The sequence below is a fragment of the Caretta caretta genome, chromosome 4 (genome assembly GCF_965140235.1).
Source record: "Caretta caretta isolate rCarCar2 chromosome 4, rCarCar1.hap1, whole genome shotgun sequence".
NCBI classification, from domain to species: Eukaryota; Metazoa; Chordata; order Testudines; family Cheloniidae; genus Caretta; species Caretta caretta.
In genome coordinates, this window is record NC_134209.1 from 135,780,653 (window position 1) to 135,795,469 (window position 14,817).

The window sequence follows — 14,817 nt, forward strand, 5'->3', positions numbered from 1 at the left end:
CCCTACCTCTCTCACTCTCAAAGGAGTCTGGCATTTGAGCCCCAAGCTTAGCGAGTCCCTTTCAACTGAGCAATCCGGACAAGCTCAGCACAGTTCTGCTCCCCTTTAGTCATGCAATAAAGATAACAACATCGACAACAACATTTCACTACCCCTGCATTCAGTACTAAAATGATTTGTAACCCAACACCAGGCAAAGTTGATCACTTGAAGCTACACAGCTCCTGTCTGCTGGATATCTACGCAGAGTAGGTGTTTTCATGTAAATACAGTTTGCTCCTGAAGTCTCTCCCCCTTCCCAGCTAGCTGTCAGGGGAGAGTTCATTCAGACCCTGCTTATATCTGTTTATAGAGGGGCTGATGGTCTGATGAGACTGCATAACTGATCACCATATTTGGGATTGGGAAGGAATTTTCCCCTGGATCAGATTGGCAGAGACTCTGGGAGTTTTTCACCTTTCTCTACAGCATGGGGCATGGGTCACTTGCAGGTTTTGGACTGTCTGTAACTTGAAGTCTTTAAAGCATGATTTCAGGACTTCAGTAACTCAGCCAGAGGTTAGGGGTCTATTACAGGCGTGGATTGGTGATGTTCTGTAGCCTGCAATGTGCAGGTCAGACTAGATCAGTGGCTCTCAACCTTTCCAAACTACTGTACCCCTTTCAGGAGTCTGATTTGTCTCGTGTACCCCAAGTTTTACCTCATTTAAAAACTATGTGCTTACAAAATGAGACATAAAAAAGTGCCGCAGCACGCTATTACTAAAAAAAAACTTGCTTACTCATTTTTACCATATAATTATAAAATAAATCAACTGGAATATAAATATACTTAAATTTCAGTATATTGTATAAACAAGTCATTGTCTGTTTGAAATTTTAGTTTGTGCTGACTTCGGTATGCAGCCTGTTGATGTACCCCCTGGAAGACCTCTGAGTCTCCCAGGGATACATGTACCCCTGGTTGAGAACCACTGGACTAGATGATTATGATGGCCCCCTCAAGGTCTATGAGGCTATGAAGAAGGAAGGGAAGAGGCTTTCCCTGAATAAGGTGTTGGCTATTTTCAGTCATGACTCTCTTTCACAAGCCAGAGGGCTCATGGGTTGGATTCACAGTTCATGGGTCGAGACTCCTTTTGGGTGTCAACAACTTACATAAGAATGGTCATACTGGGTCAAACCAAAGGTCCATCTAGCCCAGTATCCTGTCGTCCGACAGTGGCCAATGCCAGGTGCTTCAGAGGGAATGAACAGAACAGGTAATCATCAAGTGATCCATCCTGTCACCCAGTCCCAGCTTCTGGCAAACAGAGGCTAGGGACACCATCCCTGCCCATCCTGACTAATAGTCATTGATGGACCTAACCTCCATGAATTTATCTAGTTCTTTTTTGAGCCCTGTTATAGATTTGGCCTTCATAACATCCTCTGGCAAAGAGTTCCACAGGTTGACTGTGCATTGTATGAAGAAATACTTCCTTTTGTTCTGTTTTAAACCTGCTGCTTATTAATACATGTAGTATTTTTCTGATTTCTATGCGTGCCTCTGTTTCTCTCTGTACTTTGCATTGCTACCCAATGTGTGCAAAAGGATTAAAAAGCTGCTCTTGAGGTTCAGCAGGCGGCATGTGGTATTGTCAAGTAGTTGGTGGAATGAATGGACTGGAAAAAGGATTGGCTGAAACCCCGGTGTATCAATGGAGGATCCACCAAGACAATTTGAGCCACAAAGACCAAACAACTGCCAAGTATCTATGGGAATCGAATGTTTTCTCAGCAGTGGTTGATTGGGATGGGGGAGGGAGGTATTAATAGCTGGCTGGTGGAACAAACTCAGCAGCTCTCTCCTGGAACTAAGGAAAAAGGGACAGGAGACAGGGATAGCCGTGATGTCTTTGATGACAGCATGGCTCAAGGGAGCCCTGGCCTGGAACTGCCCAAGCTGAACTGTCTTAATTTTTGCCTGTCTTAGGTTAGCAAAGGACTTTCAGAATCTGTATGCCAGGCCTTCTTTTGGAAAGGCTGCCTGGAGTTACTGAGCTCATTGTGTCCTAAAGGGGTGTAGTACAAACCACCCCCTGGACTATATCTTGCCTGGTTCTTCTGCAAGTGATGGTCCCTATTGTATGCCACCAAGGGTTATGACTATGTGCCTTGAGCCCAGAGCTAGAGCTTTATGGAAGTAGTACCATTCAGTGGTCCGTGCATGTGCCCCTGTATTGCATCATGGTTTTGCCCAAGGAGATAAAAGAGCGGGGCAGACCAACCTCGTCTCCAGTTTCTTTTCACTGCCTCACGGTCCAAATTGCTATTGGGTGTTCTGATGCCAGTTGTGTTATCTGTTCTGTCTTAGACCTGGTCTACACTATGGGAGCTAAGTCGACCTAAGTGAATAACGTAGCTGGAGTCGACGTAGCTTAGGTGCTGGTACTTTCCCGTCGACTTCCCTTACGCTTCTCACTCCAGTGAAGTACCGGAGTCGATGGGAGAGCGATCTGTGATCTTCACTAGACCCGCTAAAACGACCCCCAATGTATCAATCGCCACAACGCTGAGCCCCAGTAAGGGTAGACATACCCTTAGATTGTACGTTCATGGGTGCAGAGAGTGACACTCTAGCTGACATGCCGCATACATCGTATGCCATGGAATTTCCGAACCTATGATGATTATCGACCCCTTTTTATAGTCAGGGAAACTGAGTCAAAGGCATGGTCACAGCAAGTATCAGTGGGCGAATGCACTTCAGTGGTGATAAGACACAGCAGAGAACGCCCTCTGAGGAGAACCTTTCTTGGTGACGCCCTGCTGCCAACAAACTCTCCCCAGCACTGCTTGGCCTTCTTAGGGGAACTTGATTCCCAGCATGTCTTTTGGGAGCTGGCACTGCTAGAGCCCTAAAATAGGGTTTTTTACAGCTGGCTACTGCAGCTTTCTGCCTTCCCACTGATTAAAACCGGGCACGGCGCTTCCCATTTTCCCTTTGGTCATGGTGCAGCGCTAGCATCTTCTCACGTGGCACCAGGGCTGAGTCAAAAGGTCTTGCCTCCTTCTCCTGTGCTCATGATGCTGGGGCCATGCCTCCCTCTTCCACTTACAGGAGTCATGTACGGAGCAAGGCCAGCCTACACCACCATGCCCACATGTGGTTTAGTATAAGTATTCTACGGGACCATTCAAGGTGATGTGCCCAGTGATGAGCTGCCAGAATCTTAACTGGTTCCCTCCTCACCCCACAAGGGGGTCATTGCCCACCCCTGCCCCCTGGGACGCCTGCCCCCTCCAACCCCGTGCGTTCCTTGATGCCCCCCCCCGGGACCCCTGCCTCATCCACCCCCCTCCCCTATCCCCTGACTGCCCCCAGAACCGGGCAGGAGGGTCTCGTGGGCCACCGTAGTGGGTGCCCACCCCACCCCTAAGAGCCAGAGGGACCTGCTGGGGGTGAGGGGTGAGGTGGGGAGTCCTGGTTGTGCTTACCTGGGGCAGGGTAACATAGATGGGAGGGGGGGTTGCAGCCACTCCCCCCACTGATCACATCAAAAGTGGTGCCTTAGGCGCCAACTCCATAGGTGCTCCAGCCCTGGAGCACCCACAGGGAAAATTTGGTGGGTGCAGAGCACCTACCGGCAGCTCCCCACCCAGCCCCAGCTCACCTCACCTCCGCCTCCTCCCCTGAACGCACCAACCTTCTTCTGCTTCTCCGTGCCCCCCACCCCGGCTTCCCGTGAATCAGCTGTTTGCACGGGAAGCCAGGGAGGGTTGAGAAGCAGGCGGCGACTTCATGCTCAGGCCAAGGGTGGCGGAGGTGAGCTGGGGCGGGGAATGGTTCCCCTGCACGTCCCCCAGGTTACCTGCTGTGGTACGGGCGGCCCTCCTCACGGCCCCCCACCCCAGCTCACCTCCGCTCCGCCTCAGCTGCCCTACAAAACCCAACCCCACAAAGTTAATACTGCTGCTAATGAAAGGTAAATAAAGGAAGAATGACATCATGAGACCCAAGACGGCAGAGGGCTGACTCTCCATGAGTTTTTCCCATGCTTTCTGTCAGTGCCTACAGGAATTTTTGTGTCAGGAAAGGTAAGCTTACTGCCAATCCTCTTGCAAAGGGTATTTATTTTACAGACAGTAGTTACCCAAGGAATGCTCACTACCAGACCAGCTTTTGTAGGTAGTTGGGTTATATACACTTGCAACCATTCCTTCTTGCTTCATTTTGGTGAGCAGAGGGGAGAAATCAAGGGAACTTATTTCTGCTGGTGTGAGGTTGACAGCCTGTATCTTGCAGTCATCTCTCAAGCACAGGTGGCAACACTGAGTCTTGCATAGCGAAGGAAGGTGGGTTAACCCTCACCTGAGGGGAGCATCTTGGACAGACTATTTTACACTTCATGCAACAGATTCAAGTCTTGGCTACCACACAGTAGATGTATAGGGTAGACAAACCCCTGGTGTAAAACCAACATAAAAAGAAGATCCGGAACCACCTCGGTTTCATCTCAGCCTCGCTGCAATGGCTGCTCACCCTTGAGTGCCAGTCACCATCATGTAGCACTGGTGTAGCCATGTTGCTCCTAGGTTATCAGAGAGACAAAGCGGGTGAGGTAATATCTTTTATTGGGCCAATTTCTGTTGGTGAGAGTGACAAACTTCAGAGCTTACACCAAGCTCTTCTGGTCTGAGAAACTAAGGGCTTGTCTACATGGGCACTTTACAGCCCTGCAACTTTCTCTCAGGAGTGTGGAAAAACACCCCCCTGAGAGCTGCAAAGTGGCAGCGTAGACAGCGCACCAGTGTTGGGAGCTGTGCTGGTAGCTATTCCCCTCACGGAGGTGGGTTTTTTATGCCACGGTAGCACTCTAACCCTGCCCTAACTCAGAGTATCACTGCTAAATACAAGATTTGAACAGATTCTTTAGTGTGTAAGTAGTTAACACATATTTCAAGGGACCATTCAAGGGGAAGTGGCCTGTGAACACCCCTCCAGCCAGAGGGAGGAGAGGAAAGTGAAGGCAGCAATGGCTGTGATCACAGTTCTTTGTGATATAGACTGCCTCCGGGAGATGGATTCAGAACCCCCCCACCATTTCAAAACTGGCCACCAGGCAGTCAGCACATGATAATAGCTTCTAGGCACTAGTAACCTGGGTAGGATTCAAAGCAGCAGCAATCACTAGGGCAAAGACATAACATGCCAGGGAGCTCATGCCATCTCCATGCTGGCAGATATTCCAGGCAAAATTTGACAGAGAAAGAAACAAGGATTTTGCAGAAATCTGCAGCGATTCAGGGATGGACTTCTAGATGATATCAAGGATTCTTTTCAATCCTAACATCTAAGGCTAAAGGTGTAGCCTAGAATAGCACGTTAGCACAACATGTCCTGACAGCAATATCTGAAATGTTTCAGGACACCCAGTTAGAGACTCAAGGCTAATTAACACACAAGGCTACACATTCATCAAGCATGTATAGTCTTGGTACCCTTTAGGCAAAAGTAGAAACACCTGTAGGTTTGAGCTCTCTTTGCTACAGCTCCAATAAGCAGAGAAAAGGAAGCCCTGACAGTCTTCATGTTCAGCTGAAGACATTTACTAATTCACTCACCACAGACAAATATGCTCAGCCAATGACTTGAGTTCAAAACAAAAAGCTTTGATCATATGTGACTGTGGCTATGCCTGAGAATACACCCTCCTACTGGACAGGAAGCAGGAATATAAAAATTAAGGGTCAATTCTAATACCCTTAGTTGTAATGCCTAACTCATCCCACTGGAGTCAGCGGGGACTGTCAGTTAAGGCTTTGTTTACACTACCACTTATGTCCCTCAGGGGTGTTTTTTCACACCCCCGCCTGACAAGTTTCACTGACAGAAGTGGCGGTGTGGGTAGCTCTATAGTGTCTCCCACCGACACAGCTACCGCTGCTTGTTGGGGGTGGTTTAATTATGCTGGCCGGAGAGAGCTCTCTCCCATCAGCACAGAGTGGCTATGCAGGAGACCGTACAGCTGTGTCGCTGTCAGGTCTAGAACGTAGACATAGCCCACGGCACTACTCCACGTAATTAAAATCTGCCCCCAAAGCATGAAAAATAAGCCACTCTGCTATCCAGTTTGCTTTCAAAACATGTCATAGAGTGCCCAAAGTGGGTGTTCCTTAAAATGCAAAGGAAATTCTAAAAACCAAGAAATCACATTTCCTTTCCCCCCCTTGTATTTGCAGCTAACACCTGTCATGTTCATCACCATTTCTGCAGAGACTTACGGATGGGATGAACTTGACACAGTGTGGCCTTGTGTTCACTGGCTGGGCTCCCCGCCGCAGTATTTCCACTGACCGGCTAAAGTGCTAAAACTACAGCTGCCTTGTCTACACTGGGAATGTAACGTATGTTAAAGATACACCTTTTCCTTCATGTAGACATGGCCTGTAACTGAAGTTAAATACGGACACAAGTCTTTGAAGGACTGGAGCTCAGTAGGTCTGGCTAGTTGCACAGCTGAAACCTAGGTGCTCGAGAGCGGTGATATTACAGCTAAAGGCCTGCTCAAGCTTCTGATACATAGGTCAGTTGTTTTAAATCCCACCAGGGGCAACTTAATGCAAAAACCTAACCCACGCCTCAACACAAAGCAAAACATTGGGCCCCCTCTGGCTCCCAGCCCTTCACTGGCAGCAGGACTGGCTGTAACAGGGCCCCATCCTGCAAGGTACTGAGGCCCTGATCTTTAAAGGCACCCTAACTCCCACTGAAATCAGTGGCAGTTAGGCATCAAATGCCTTTGAAGACCTTGTCTGATTGCCCTCACCTCTCACTCAATGGGTGCCGAGGCCACTCAGGACCTTGCAAGAATACTTGATTTTTTTCGTGATACTAAATGCACCAACCCTGTCGTCCACATTAAAGCCAACTGCCATTACAATCAATGCAATTTTTGCCTGGGTAAGGAAAACAGGATTGGGCCCATGACAACAATGACAAATCCAAATAGTCTCCACTGACCAGACTGATGTTTTTACTCACAGTGAAGAGTATTTTACACCACTGGAGCCTCACTGACCCAGGGGAGTAAATATTACTCATCTAGGGGAAATCCTGGCCCTACTGAAATTAATGGCAAGACTCTTATTGACTTCAGTAAAGCTAGGATTTCACCAACTGAGTAAGGCTTTATCTCCATGCAAAAGATGAACTGCCTTCACACGTGCCCTCCTACACTGTGGATGAAGTTACATTGCTGTAAAGGTGCTTATACCAGTACAGGAAGCGAATAAACTTTTTAGTAGTATAGGGCACCTGTACGCTGTATGTAGACTAGGGCTTGTAGTGGAATAACTGATATTGGTAAAAATTACTCCCCTAACCACAATAGTTAGAGCTGCACAAAATCTGGGTGGAGACTAGGCCTATAAATAAATATCACAAGGCAGCACCATACAATCTCTCTCTACCATGACAATCACTAAAGACACACTTGAAAACAGGATTTATTGCTGAACAGGCCCATTAAAACTGGAAAAACAAATTCAACAACTCATTTATTTGTATTTTTGGGTAAAAACGTTTTTTTCATGTTAACAAAAGCAGAATAGGTTTATTTAGTGTTCATTTCACACCTTTGACAGTTGCAGCTGTCAGGAAAAGAAATACAGTATTAAAATAAACTGAATAAAGTTGCTCACCAACAAAAAAAAATTTCACACTATGCAAATCTGTGGATTGTAACATCAACAGTATAAAATGTAACAAAATCGGAATTTTAAATTTTTTTTAAAAAGCTTTAAAAGATAACAGTCCAGGCTATAAAACTATATAAGCATTGTATAAGAAATGTTAAAGTCAACAAGTCTACAAATACATCTTGTAAAAACCTCAATAAATTATATATATATTTATAATATCTAATAACATCTGAAATCATGCACAAATGTGTACATTTTTAATGGGAAACCTAATGCTTTAGGTACTTGGAATGTACAATTAGCAGACATTTGTAAGAAAATACCAAAATTTCTTTTTAATTTAAAAAAAAAAAAGAAAAACAAATCTATAGAAATCTACTTTCTCAAGAACTTCCACTGACATAACTTCAAACTATAAATTACTACTTTTATGAGAAGAGCTTTGTGGTGCTAAAAAAAATAATACCAATGTGAGATGCTGTTGGCCTGTTATTTTGAATCATTGATATGTTGTATGCACAGGGGAAAAAAATAAACCAAACCACCATGTAATTATGATATTTGACTCTTTGTGTTAGTAAAAGAGTTAAAATCTTCTCATAAAAATACTTCCCCATGCCTTCCTGGTCCATACTAAAGTTCCCCTGTTTATTTAGTGTGCTTTTAAACAGTGATTTGGCACATAAATAGCATACAAATTTAAGTTCAGCAAATTAGGCATTATTGGCATTTTTAGCATGCATGAGACTTAAAACGATATACAATCATTGTACTTCCCATATAAAGAATGTGGCTCCTCTTGCTGTTTTGCCAGTGTGTTATTTCTTAAATCCAAAAATGCAATGATACCAGCAAGGAGAGAAAAAAAATAAATAAATGTGCATCATTCAAAGTCAACATTTAGCTTTGCTGCATACTTGTTTTTAAGACCAACCACAAAGAATACCTTCATTCAAAAATAGAAAAATAAACACCCACAACCCCTTAATGCACAGCGGTTAAACTGATGGAAGAATTCTTGGCCTTAGTTTTTCAAATATGTAAAAATCATCTCTCTGTTATTTGTTTGGATTTAACCACTGACTATGTATTGCAAAATAAACTTACCTTTGCTCACTGCAATCCAGGATAAACTAATTTTTTTTAAATGAATATATATTTATAACATTAAATGTAATTTGTTAAAGGACTGTACATCTATACATTCTCTCAATATTTCCCAAAACACAAAAGAAAAACTTGATTAATATATTTTTCTCCATATTTAATAAGTTAAAGAACTTAAACGCAGTAAATTTTAAAGTTTACAGTAATGCTATGCTATTTCAATCAATGAACAGATATGTTAATGTCTATAAATAAATTTACAAATATACATGTTAAGATACAATTTTTAAAACAAAACTGTGAAGATATAAAAACAAAATCTTTTGCCCAGATCAGTATATCCTAGATTGCAATGCTCTTATTTTGAGAGATTTCCCTCTCAGTACTGCTTTACTTTGCATTAGTATTATACATTCTTTTATATATATATACACACACACACACATACAGTATATATTTATAGATATGTACACAATTCTCTGGAATAAACCTTTTTGATATAAGTTAAAGGCTCTTGCCTACAGGTACCCGTAATTTCTCTCTCCAAGTCACTGCGGATGGAATGGAGACAACTTGCTGGCTTTAAAGGGGAGAAGTACTGAAACAGCTGCTTCTCTTGGGCATTAAAGGCAAAACCCAAAAACTCAAATCTCCATCGGAAGAGCGTGAATTTTACATTCTTAGAGCCTGATCCTGCAGCATGCAGCACACTGGCAAAATACTGCATTCACATCAAGAGCCCCATTGTCATCATGGGGGGCTTTATGATGCCCATGTGTAAGAAGTTGCAAGATCAGAGACTAATTCTGCTTGTGATTTAATTATTTAGCAATTCCCTGGAGACATGTGGTACCTTTATACCTGCCACTTTGATGCTTTCCTCCCTATGAACCCAAAAATGAACATGTTACAGTGACCTTCATGCATTTGCCCTTCCGTTTGGAATGTTCCGACTCTTCTGTATATACACCAGTCACCCGCAACCCTAGTGCAAGAGTGGGTTATGATCTGTTACAGTCAAACTGCTGTTTGCTACCAAACCATTAACTCCTTTGAGATTTTGACTATGTCAAAAAAAAGGAATTGGGGGGGAGGGGGTGAGGGGAATTCTAAGTAGCTGGGTAATGATCAAGCGACTATAAAAAACCCAACCAACAAAAATACAGCTATTTATATAAATATATTAATCCCTGCAGGCAATGTGGCTTTTCAGCTTCACCAAAAAGGTTCATGTACAGATTGCATAAGCAAAGAATTTCTAGATTCTTTACACTTTTCCCCAGAAAAAGAAAGATTTTTTTTCCTCTTCTTTGTATTGCAGGCACAGAATGGCAACTCTGGCACTCGATAATACATTACCGGAGGTCCAGAGATCAGCACCCCTAGATTTAACTTTTTTTTTTTTTTTTGAAATATATATATATATAATAATCATCTTGGCAAGAGATTAGTTCCTTCAGGCCAAACAGTGCTTTTTGACTTCTTATACAGCAAAATGGGAAAAAAAATAACCCCAAACCCCCACAACCCTTCTACGGCTCAACAACAAAAAACTTCTTGAATTACCAAGCAGTTTCATTCAAAGATCCTTCACTACGGTTTGTCCTCGGCCTCCCCCAAGCCTACATTCGTGAGTTTTTTTTCCATGGTCCGTCTGTGTTTCTCGAGTCATGTCCTGATGACACCATTGCACTGCTGGTGTTTGGGAAGACATGGCTCATCTGGCAGAAGGTCGTGGGCAAACACGGAATCGTCTCCTGAAGAGCAGGTGCTGTGTGTGTCCTGGCAGGCGGGGGAATACTGCTCGAATGGCACGGAGAGGTCAAGGTACTCCTGCAAGGAGAAAAGTCACAAGGTTATGTGGTCGAGGGTTGGGGAGAAGAGATAGCTAATGATGCTGCAGTTACCACAAGCATTAGGATTAGATCTGGAAATGCCAGAGCCGGGTTTTGAACACCCCTGAAGCTTGAGCGTTTTGGGCTCTGGGATTTTGGCTTAGTCCATCATAAAGATAGGGACCAGGTCTGAATTTCAAACCACCTCCAGAGCTCAAGGGAGATCAACTGCAGGGTTCTGGTTCAGGCCCATCTCTGTTCAGGACTGATCTTTAACCAGAGAGAAACACTTACATCAGTTGATGTTACAGTAAGGACCCTATCCAAGTCTTCCACTAGCTGCTTAAAGGTTGGCCGTTGCGATGGGACTGCATGCCAGCACTCCCTCATGATCATGTACCTGAGGAGAACAAAGAGCAAGAGGTCTTCCCTGTGATTGGGTAGGGGTGTGGGGGGAGAGATAAGAGTATGTCTGCAGATACACATGGCCCAGAACAGCCAGGCTTCGGCCCAAGCAACTGCTGGGGCAGAGCCAGCCCCCACTCCTTTGCATTGCCCTAAGCAAAGTGAGACATGCATCTCCTTCTGTGCCTGCACCCACTGCCCAGCCCAGACATGGCCACCAGTCAGTGAATTGCTGCAGGGCATAACACAACCCAGCTGGTATGCCTGCAGCAGAAGTAAAGAAAGGGGATTCCCTAGGGAAACCTCTCCAGCCTGCAGTGCCGGAGCCCAAGAGGGGCAGGTAATGGAAACTGGGTGTAGAGAAGGAGGGATAGCCCAGGCTACGGAGTACCGAGAAAGGCAGCTGGGTCTATCAGCAGCTTTACTACTGTAGCTGTCTTATCACACGGTCCTTGGCAACAGGCATCAGGAGCAGAGGCCTAAGGCTGCCAGTGGCTCGGAGCTCTACGTAGCCCCAGCATTCATGGTCTTGGCAGCAGGACTGGAGGCCCCAAAAGGAGAACGAGGAGGAGGAAATTCACACTGATTTCTTTGACATGCACGCACACCCCTTTACAAAACGTGGGCAACCTACAAATCACAAAGCTGGCCATAAATGATCACATTTGAAGAGGAAGCCATTGGATTATCCAAACAGAAACCCCTAATGTCCTAGTCAGAAATCTGGTTTGCATGGTAAACAATGATAAGGAGCTTTGCTGGGAGCAAGAGGACACTCAACAGGCCCTATTGGTCTTGAGTGCCCTCTCCCCTGTTCAGTAACCAATGATGTTTACAGGAGAAGGATTCCTCCCACAGAGATGCAGCACTTATGAAACATAAGCACATACTAATTTCATACAGATTAGTCTGCTTTTAAATCCAACATACGGCAGGGAAAGCTATGCCTACAGCAGGTCCGGTTTGTCCACAGTGTGGAGTAGGCAAAGCTAACTGGACCAGGGAAGAGTTAAAAGACAACAGCAGGGAATGGCGAGACAACAGGCTTAAAATGGAGTATTGCTAACACGACACTCACTGCATAGTGATTTGTCCTGCCTCAGTCCCAGCGTACTGACTGGAGTTAGACACAGGCAATTAAATGTTACTTAATTCACATTTGTTTAGGGCATTACTGAAGCTGAAACAATAAGGAAGGAAACTAAACATAATGATGCCATTTTCTGAGGCTCAGAACCCGCCTCCTAGCAATGGTCTCAGGACCACAGAAATCGTTTCTCATCTGCACAGTGACCAATGTGCTGGGACCAGACAGAAGAGCTTATGTCGCTATTACTACTTGTCACTGTCATCTGGGTGGGCCAAACCCTCTCCTGACTTACACCTCACTTAACTCTACCAAAAGACAGAATTTGGCCCTCTTTATATAGGCAACTGTATATTGAATGGAAAGAGGCTCTGAAGAGCAATCTCTCAAAGTTCCTTATTACAGGGGTCACATGAAATATAAACCCTTGTTTCTGGGGTAGTGCCGCAATCAGACAAATACATCAGGCAGGAAAAGCCGTATTCAAAGGGTAAGTCACCAGACGCGGTACTAGCCCATTGGGGGCTCTAAGCAGGACTATCCTCCCCCCAACACATATTGCTCAGGGCCCTAAGCAATCGCTTAGTCTGCTTATGCTTGAGTTTCACTAGGCAAATCCACAGACCTGAGCTGGCCATGGGTTGACATGAATCGACCAAGCATAGCAAGTGTAGCTGCATATTTTGTCTGTCAGTGACATAATGAGCCTAAAGGCATCAGGCACGGTAAGTCTATCTGGAGCCAGCTGGACAATCGCACAGCAGGGCCAGCTCAATAGTAGCAAGTGGGGGTCAGACAAAGGAATGGGCAGCGATATTTATACACACACTGGAAAGGGGACTGGAAAAACTGAATTAAGAAGGAAAATAAACTCCTGCATCAGTCAAGGTTTCTAGAAATGAAGCCGTAAGGCTACTCCTTCCCATGTTCTCACTTACAGGTCATGAGTGCAGTTTGCTGGCTTGTCCATCCGATGGCCTTCTTTTAAGAGTTTGAAGAGTTCCTCGACTGGAATTCCCGGATAGGGAGACCCACCCAAAGTAAAGATCTCCCAAAGCAGCACTCCAAAAGACCAGCTGGGAGCCAAAGAAAGGTGTTTAAAATTCAATGAGGTTTTTTAGTTTGTTTGTTTTTTGCTTTCTTTCGGTGCAGCCATGCATAGCTAACACAGCCATCAATAGCATGACTAATTGCCTAGGCCATTTTTACTAGTTACTTGGAGATCTCTGCTGATCCAACTCAATAGCAAAGAAATCCCAGGCACCATGTCTGAAACTGAAATGAGCATTTAATCAGATAGGTGACAGCCCATTTATTACCCCTGGCTCTTTGTTAGGTCTTCCACCAGCTCCACTGAATGGAACAAATCAAATTATTCATGCACAGCTTCACTGAATTGCAGGCTAGGAATCACAGGCCACTGTGCAAGCTGATATCAAAACTTGCTTGTTACAACCCTTATTTCACTGGCCAGACTGGAAGAAACACTGCCTACAAAAAATCAGCAGAAGGTCTAAAGTTACATGCCCTAGCACAGCAGCTGTGCCACATTTAAATGCCCTCTTTTAAAAAAAGAAAATTAAGGAGGCAAAAGAGATTTTGAAAAAGAGAGATTAGCGCTCTCTCTAATGTAGGTAAACGGACGTGTCCATTGCTGCATTACCTACGTGCTGAAACTATGATTTCAGATCACTGAAGCTACAGCAGGTGAAATTGACAGACAGAGAGAATACAAATTTGTCTGCAGCTAAGCAGAGAAACAGCCGTATTTGGCAGTTCCACAGATTTTCTGCTAAACTGGTGCAAGGAGCCCACTATTGAAAAATAAAATAGCCATCATGCTTAGCTGGGCAATTTCAGCTTTCATATAAATTAAAGTGGATAGCCCTGAGTTCAGCCATGACCCGAAACAGTTTAACAGCCTGTTCTGTTCTTCATTCCAGTTATGCTGTTTTCTTACAGTGTACAGCCTTTAAAACTAGCTAGGTTAAAGTAAACATGGTTTTGTACAATAAATTAGTTGACCCCAAAATAGCAAAATTGATCAGATAATGTATTTAATGAATTATTGTCTGACCAGCTCCAGTAACTCTGAGCAAGTCATATAGGGCCTGAGCCTCCTACTGTAGCTAAGTGTGAGCGTCCAGATCGAAGTCAATGGTAATTCTGCTTGAGCAAAGACTGCAAGATCAAGTCTTTCTGCGATTCAGTCTGCCCATCTACAAAGGGAGTATGAAACACTTGCCTATGTTTATATAGGTACTAAGAGGCTTAGCTCAAGAGCTTGGAGATCTTTGGATGAAAGCTGCTAGCTGAGGGCAGAGCAATGTCGCACATACAGAACTGTATTTCAGAGTCAATTACAAAGCTTATGGTCGAGCAAAGAGCTTTGTTTTTTTGCAATCAGTCTTCACCAGCACTGAGCCCAGAGTTCAGAGTCCCATTTGTGCTTAGCAGCACATTTGTCTTTCTGATCCTCCGGTATTTTGTTTTGCTTTTATTTCAATTTTTTTTTTAATGTGGGTAATGCTTACACATCACTCTGGTGAGTGTAGACCCGGTCAAACAATGCTTCTGGAGCCATCCATTTCACAGGCAGCCGACCCTGTAATTAAGAAGACAAAGGGAATGTTCCATCAGCATATTCACTCAGCCACAACGGCACCATCTGAATCTTCCATTCTAATCCAGTTTGAA

At 44.5% G+C, this 14,817-nt stretch overlaps 1 protein-coding gene across 3 annotated transcripts in view; it reads right to left on the reverse strand.

Annotated features, from left to right (window-relative positions):
* Positions 1-7,529: 7,529 nt before the first annotated feature.
* The window catches only part of FGFR3 (fibroblast growth factor receptor 3), a 76,792-nt gene continuing 69,504 nt past the window's right edge, over positions 7,530-14,817 (reverse strand). For all 3 annotated transcript variants that reach the window (XM_048849108.2, XM_048849107.2, XM_075128108.1), the window contains exons 15-18: positions 14,655-14,725; positions 13,059-13,196; positions 10,923-11,028; positions 7,530-10,626 (exon numbers count right to left, since the gene is read on the reverse strand). In XM_048849108.2, coding sequence (XP_048705065.1) covers positions 10,462-10,626; positions 10,923-11,028; positions 13,059-13,196; positions 14,655-14,725 — 480 coding nt within the window. In that variant the 3' untranslated portion in view covers positions 7,530-10,461. The remainder of the gene's footprint in view (positions 10,627-10,922; positions 11,029-13,058; positions 13,197-14,654; positions 14,726-14,817) is intronic.